At 40.1% G+C, this 7,653-nt stretch overlaps 1 protein-coding gene across 1 annotated transcript; it reads right to left on the reverse strand.

Annotated features, from left to right (window-relative positions):
• Window positions 1-2,509: 2,509 nt before the first annotated feature.
• On the reverse strand, window positions 2,510-6,116 carry ino80c (INO80 complex subunit C). Its single transcript, XM_040029620.1, has 5 exons — window positions 5,816-6,116; window positions 4,097-4,216; window positions 3,881-3,992; window positions 3,364-3,431; window positions 2,510-3,256 (listed from the first exon to the last, which is right to left on the reverse strand). Exons 1-5 carry the CDS (start codon window positions 5,993-5,995, stop codon window positions 3,125-3,127), a joined length of 612 nt encoding a protein of 203 aa, XP_039885554.1. The 5' UTR covers window positions 5,996-6,116; the 3' UTR covers window positions 2,510-3,124.
• Between the last annotated feature and the right edge of the window lie 1,537 nt (window positions 6,117-7,653).

Consider the following 7,653-nt stretch of genomic DNA (forward strand, 5'->3'; position numbering starts at 1 on the left):
TAAAAAAGTTCACTCTGCTACTTTTGCTGTTCCAATAGGTCAGAAACATAAATATGAAAGTTTCCCTGCTGACTCGGCAGGAGCTGAAGTTTGTCTATTGATCAGCCTACCAGAGCTGCTAGTCCATTTTTCTGACCTGGCATTTGAGACTAGCTCTCTTGAATTTTTCTTACATACTTTAAGATTGCAGATGAATAATGTAACATGACCGCTATCATTAGAGTTTTCCCTGTCTGTTGTGAAGGGCTTGCCCATGTGTCCACATAGTTCTGAGGGCTCCTCTCTGAATGTGAGAGCACAGGTGAAGCCAGTGAAGCTGTGAATCTGATCTGGTAATTCTGCAATTCTAAAGTTCTGCAAACCTGGACACATGTGGTAACAACTATGTATCCGCTGAAGAGTTAAATGTCCCAAATGATGCTTTCCTTGCTTCATGTCCTGTTTACGTTCAATAGGCCCAATAATGTAGGTGAAAAGCTGCCCTGTAAAAAAAATTCCATGTGCTGGATGTGAAATAAATGAGTACAGCTCCACCACCACTAAAATGTGACACTGAAAAAAAACTGAGACAAACTGGATGAAAATAGACATAAAGATGATTTTAGATCATAGAGTGTGTCTCCACAGGGTATCAGAAACTTTCAGAAAACTGCAAAAGTTCAGCGAGGGAAGTACTAGAAAACAAAACCGACAGAGAAGTCACTCATTGACTTCAGCCGGTGTGTGTGTGTTCTCCAAAAACGCACATTTTATGCAGTGCAGCAGGTGCCAAATCCTCCATCAAAGCGAGATGAGCCTTTTTAGGCACATCACAATCAATTTCTTAATGACGGTTATTATATGATTGAGCTGTAGTCCTCGATTGCTTACATCCTTTGCCATGCCCATACTGAAATTAGTGATAATTATCATCAGCCTGTTTAAATCAGTGTGCTCGTGTTTATTAAAGTCTATTACATGCTTTAAGGTAATTATGGATTCTGTCTGCATGGCGGTCAGTGTAAGCTTTCACTCTGTTGTGTCTTTATTAGCCCAACTATAGCAGAAGTATTTCTAATTTTTCATTATACTCTTCTTAAACTTGAATTTATGACGACCTCTCAGATGGTAGTGTTTATCCTCCACCACCACAGTGGCTGAATAAGTTCTCCTGCCGCAGTTCGACTTAATGAAGCCAAGGTTTTGCTCAGAAATGGACACCCTGCTGTGACATCCATGACTCATCATGGGACACAGACTTGGCAGAAAGGGCAGAGCTCTGGCGCACCCAAGTGGAGATGAACTGTGACTGCAAAGACAAGTGCACCATAAAACCTGCTGGTTTCCATTTCTGTTGCGTGAGATACGCTCACTTATGCATGCATATGTCACAAATATTCATATATAAGTCATGCAAAAAAGCCTCACATAGCATGTTTGAGGCCTTCTATAAATCCTAACTCTAAGCACAACATAATACTGTGTAGCTTCTGGCATGTGAGCGCAGCAAAGAGGGCCCAAAATGTAAATGCACACACGCATGGAGACACTCTGCTGGGCTGTGTGCTTGGGTAGTAGAAAGCTCTGATGACGTTCATTAATCACGGTGTTGAGGTTTTGATGCCACAGCAGGAACGGCTCATGGATAAACTATACTGCCTTCATCAGCTTCACTCCAGCCCAGAGCTGGAAGAACACTCAGCCACGAGTAAGACGAGTCTTTTGCAGAAGGACTGAAGCATTGTGTTTGTTTTTCTGGAACATACCACCCAGTGTGATAGCGTTACTGGTGTTTTAGCTGCTGTTAAACAGCAATGGTGATCTTACGAGAAATAATATATGTTTTATATACAGGTTTTAGCTGAACAGGCAGTAGTGGGATCAGTTTATTTGTATAGAATAGATGTCAGCTTGTCCTTCATTGATAACACATGGCTTATTGTTTGTATTGGGCTTCAAGACTGAAGGGAGGATACAGGGTAAAGTGTAATTACACATCTTGAGCAAATTAAAAAAATTTAAAAAAAAAATTAAAAAATCAAGGAGGAACTGAAGGAAATTATTTAGATTGTTGCACCTGTTTCGCTGTCTCAACAGGTTGGACTCACAGCTTAGTGGTTCTTGTCGTATTCACGTATCCTTATTTGTGCCGTTTAGCCTGTATTTTTATTATTTGCATAATAGGAATCCCTCTCATGAGAAATACAACAGAATTTATTCTTTAATTTTTCATAAAGCACCGTGAAATATCTTATGAAAATGATTGTGGCTGCCTGCCAAGTGCGATTTCTAACTCAGGTAGAGGGGTAAATTGTACGTAAAACGCTGCTTGTGGAACCAACGCTATATTTTTGTAAATGATGCGTGAAATTAAGTTCATCTGATGATTTGCTGCTTATAAAAATATTGATTACACCTTTTTGGCTTCATCTCTCTTTGACTGTGTGACTATCCAAGATGTAAATGAAGATGTAAATTTACACAAATTTCATTTACGAGAGCGCGGGTGGAAAAGAGACTCAAACTTTAGTACCACATTCAAGCTAGTTTTAATAGGCACATTATGAAAAGTAACTGAGTCAATGAAAAAGATGGGGGGGAAAAAAACAGGTTAAACATTGCTCTCCTACTCTTCATTTCCACCAATGAAAGCACAGATCATTAGAACAAAGTGGGACACAGAAACTTGCGTGTAAACAGTTACTACAGCAGTGAGGAAGGAGGAAGAAGGGAGACGTAATGGGAACATAACATTTACATTTGAGGAGATTTTTTTTTTAACGAATAAGCAGAAGCACATCCTGTTGCTGACTTCTGAATGAACTTTTCCCACTGGCATATTTACAATGTAACATCCAGCTACTGACAGAAACATGCCTCATAAAAAGAATAAGCAATTGCCCAACACAATCTTTCTAGATGAAAGGAAAATCAATTTTGTTTAATTGATTTTGTCACATAGTAACAATTAAGATGTAGCTCACCCTGCTACTAACAACGGTGCAAACGGTTAGCTACAGTCAGCTTTTGATCTCCAGCAACTGTCTAGACTACCTGCTCTCCTCGCTGGCCTGACAGCTTCCTACGCTGACATGAGGTGAGTTCAGGTTTGAACCTGTTTTAGCTTTGAAGCCTTGCTCGACTGTCAGGGCACAATGCACGTTGCCTTTCGAAGAGCGAGATAGCCTGTAACAACATCAGTGGGCAGGAGACGGATGTAGGAGAACTCCTCAGAAGATGTGAAGCGCAGCTTTGTCTGTGGGTCTGTGTAGTTTGCCTGAGGAAAGACAAGAGAGATTACTCAGTGTGTTCTTTGTACAAGACTTGGCTAAAGTAATACTGTCCAACTTAAAACATTTTTTTTTTAGCAGAACGGTTACTCACAGGGAGTCCAGAGATGTCTGAGTATTTCTTGGCTGGTTTCAGGGATGGCGGAGCATCAATGTTGTAGTCTACAAACACAGAAGGGTCGTAAGATGAACTACAAATTTGAAATGTACTATTATCTGCACTATTTTCACAGAGAAGTGGCTTTTAAAGTCTCATCAGTCTCATTACTAATGCAGCAATTCTCAAACTACTGCATTAAAGATGAGAGTCGTTGCAGGTGGGATGCAGATGACTAGAGCAAAATAAAAAGCAAATCTTTGTTGGACAAAACAGATCTTTTTTTTTGGGGGGGGGGGGGGTGTTCTTTTTTTAAGTGGTAATTTGTGCTTTTGCTTTAAATTGGCAAATCATTCTCTTTTTATTTAAAATGTCAGCTTTGTTAGTGACATTTTAAATACAAAAAAATGTGTTTTGGTATTAATTCACCACCATTTAATAAAATGGAAATGGAGCTGGAATTGTTTATAGCTGACAAATGCAAAAATGACTCCAGTTAAAAGAAGAAACTCACAGTTGGGATCATTGAGCTTCCAGGGTAAGGTACGCTCCAATGCCAGAATCTGTTTGAGGTTCTTCCAGGTCCGGTTCTTTTTGCCTGCTGCTGCTCCGCCAATTCCCGAATGCTGCCAAGATTAGAAAAGCGGAGGGAAAAAAGAAGGAGAATAAAAATTTAAGGAGAAACAAAGGAACAGGATGAACTCAGATTCATGCAGACATATGCACCCACCATGAATGTGTGGTCTTTAAATGGTGGAGGCTTTACAGTGGACTCTGTGATGGTGCTGGTTGGACCGCTGTCCGCCGATCCCACGGCCTTCACCTCAGCCACCGTCTCTACTGTCGTCATCTGATAAGACACAACAGTTAGATATACAGCAAACATGTTTGACTTAATTCACATGTTCAACATGTTATGCATAAATGGCAAAAGTTGGCTAAACCCAGCTTAGACTGAAACCTCAGGCGCTTACAACAAGAAAAATAGTTTACAATCATACCTGAACAGGAGTAACAATGCAAAAGAGAATTTGTTTTTAAAAAAAGAAAATACAAAATACAAAATACAAACATAATCTATGACACAAAAAAAAAGCAAAGCACTATTCCACAATGCTACAAAGATATATTAAGTATAATGTGTATTTTTCTTCTAGTATAATATATCATCCTGTTTGGTCCTATTATCCTTATTTGTACTTTCTGAATGTTATGCATTGCTTTTCTGCTGTTCTTTTGTGTGTGTGGTCATTTGTCAGGTCAAGTCCAAGTATAACTTCTATGTATTGAAAACAGAATGTTCAACACATAGAAGTGAATAATTATCATATAGTTCAATATCTTAGAGGTTGGACAGATGGGAATTAGTAAGAAATACAGATACTACTGACAAAAGGACTCAGCAGCATCTGTTCTGTTTGTGAAAAATCAACTCATTTGAGGGAATTATATCAGGAATGTCTCAAAATCATTTTTACACAACTAAAACAAATGAATAAATCCAAAAATCTAAAAAACTTTAATTCACTGAGAGTTGTTAAACATCAAATTTACTAGAAATGCACTAGTTGATTGGCCAGGGCCCAGGACTGGACGATTTCCAGTGGTTAAGGCCCTTTTCGATGACTGATCAGCCTCCCACATGACCAGTTGTGAGCCATGCGTGCACACGCAGACACACACAAACTCTCTCAGCCACACATTGACATGTCGTTAGCGTGGAAGCTCCTCACTGTGATCGAGGACATGGAGATCACCAAAGTTAACCACAGGGGGACTAGTATGAAAATCCTCATAACAACAAACCTAATAACAGGTGTCAAAGCTCAGAGCCTTGGTATGTGCAAAAGACCAAATCAAGTATGAGGAAAATATAAAAAAAATGAGAGAGAGGAAAGAGAAAACGGATGATGTCCTATTGCCTGGTAAACATGCTGGAAAATAAGGAAAGTACATAACACTGGTTTGTCACATAAATCTGTTGCAGCCGCTTTCTTTGGTAAACTAAAATCTGTCAGGTAAAGCTTGGTCTGCAGCAGCTCATTTTCCTGTTAATCATCTGTACCCGTTTCCAGCAGCAAAGCACTTACTTTTCGTTGTGTGAGTGAGAGAAGATCCTGTAGCTTGCTGCCGTTTGGGGTAACTATAAACTTTAATCACTTCTCTTATTGTGAAAATAATATTTAGAAGAAAAGAAGACTTTAGTTTACATGTGCAGTCAATTATAGTTCTGAGAAGGAAAATCGGAGGTCACAATTTAAAAATTGGCAATCCGAGTCGGTGCATTTCTGCCTTTTAAGTTTGATCGTGCTGATTGTTGGTTTGTTTGTTTGTTTTTTTATGGACATATTTTTTATTATTACCTAACTCTTGGTGCGAGTTTTTGATAATGACAAAAAGACGTTGCAACACACCTGAGGTGTTTTACTGTGCCTCGGTTAGCTTTTACCTGTGCCTGGATTGTTGCTGTAGTAACCACTGGCTGCCCTTTCTTCTTCTTGCTGCTGTTCCCGGTGCTCTGCTGAGTGGCTGAAACCGCGGGACTGCCGGGACGTTTCTTCCCACGGAAAGCGGCGGTGCTGGCGGCTGGCGGGGGAGTCTTGACGGTTATAGGGATCTGAGTTGCCATAGGTGGTGATTCTGGAGCAAAGTACCTATAATATATAATTATAAACGTTGTTTTCTCCCTCGGCACTTAGCATGAGCCAACCACCATCCTGATTGTAAACAGCGTTTCACCCGGATGTGGAATCAATTCATTTCCGCCTACGTAAGCCGCTAAATAGTTGACATTAATATTTATTGATGATTATAAACTATACTGTCTTAACCACTAATTGTAAAAACATAACATATATATGTTATTAAAATTATATAAATAATATACAAATCAATATATATATTTATGTTAACTCCACCCTCCACATCTTCTTGAGCTCTTCTGTGAGCCCTTAGTACTTTTCCATCTTCTGGTGTTCCTTCTTCCTAAGGTTCCTCACGTCAAGTCAACTCAAAATTTATTTCTATAGCACATTTAAAAGACTAGTGTACATCAAAGTCCTTCGCAATAAAACTGCAATGTGGGCAGAACAAGGAACAAATAGTTAAAATTACATTACATGGTGTAGTGCAGGCTGAATGAAAGTCAAACTAATTTGCATCGAAAGTGAACAGGTGTGTTTTTAAGCGTGATTTGAATGATTGAATTGATTCTGATGTACGGATATCAACTGGGAGATTATTCCAGAGTCTAGGGGCAGCAATGGCAAAAGCACGGTCCCCTCTGGTTTTTAAACAAGAACTTGGCTGGAGGATCTAAGTGCTCTCTTTGGGTTGTACAGATCAAGGAGATCAGTTAGGTAGCTAGGGGCCAGGTTATTCAGAATTTTAAAAGTGAGCAGAAGGATTTTGAAATCAATGCGATTCCTGGTGGCATAGCTACGTTTATCACTACGACTGTCTTCTTCTGCTTGTCCACCACTACTATATCCGGTTGGTTAGCCATCACCATTTTGTCCGTCTGTATCTGGAACTCCCACAGGATCTTAGCTCGGTCTCAGCTATCTTAGCTAGAACTTAGAACTTAGACTTCAAACTTTTTTTAATTGTCATTGTGCAGTTTCTGGCACAGCGAAATTGGATAACAGGACCACAAAGGTGCGAAAGTAAAGAAAACAATATACAAAGAAGAAGAAGAAGCAATATATATATGTATATGGGAGTAAACTATATACATGGTGTATGTGTAGAAACATTGAAACAGAAACATTGTGGGACTGTATACAAGGGGTCTGTGGTCATTTAGGATGGGGATGGTAATTCCACTGAGAAGGGGTGTCTCCCATTTTTACCTCGACACAGATGTTCTTGTATACTATCCCGGCCACTTGGTTCTGGCGTTCCATGTATGCCGTGCCTGCTATTTCTTGCACCCTGCTATTATGTGCTGGATTGTCTCAGGGGCATTTTTACACAGCCTGCCTGGGTCTTGCCTGGTCTTGCCTGATCTTACTTAGGGCTTGTTCCTGTGCTGCCAAGATTAGCGCCTCTGTGCTGTCTTTCAGTCCAGCTGTGTTTAGCGACTGGTAGGATTTCTGGATGTCAGCCACTTCCTTCATCTGCTCGTGGTACATACCGTGCAGGGTCCTGTCCTTCCACGATGGTTCTTCTCCTTGCTCCTATTCTTTCTTGGGTTTCTGCTGATTGAGGTATCCACTAAGCACACGGCCTGTTGTGGCCGTCTTCCTGATGTACACATGGATGTTTGTTGGACAGTGGTTCTGACAC

Source organism: Simochromis diagramma, unplaced genomic scaffold, assembly GCF_900408965.1.
Source record: "Simochromis diagramma unplaced genomic scaffold, fSimDia1.1 OVJJ01000361.1, whole genome shotgun sequence".
In the NCBI taxonomy this organism is placed as follows: domain Eukaryota; kingdom Metazoa; phylum Chordata; class Actinopteri; order Cichliformes; family Cichlidae; genus Simochromis; species Simochromis diagramma.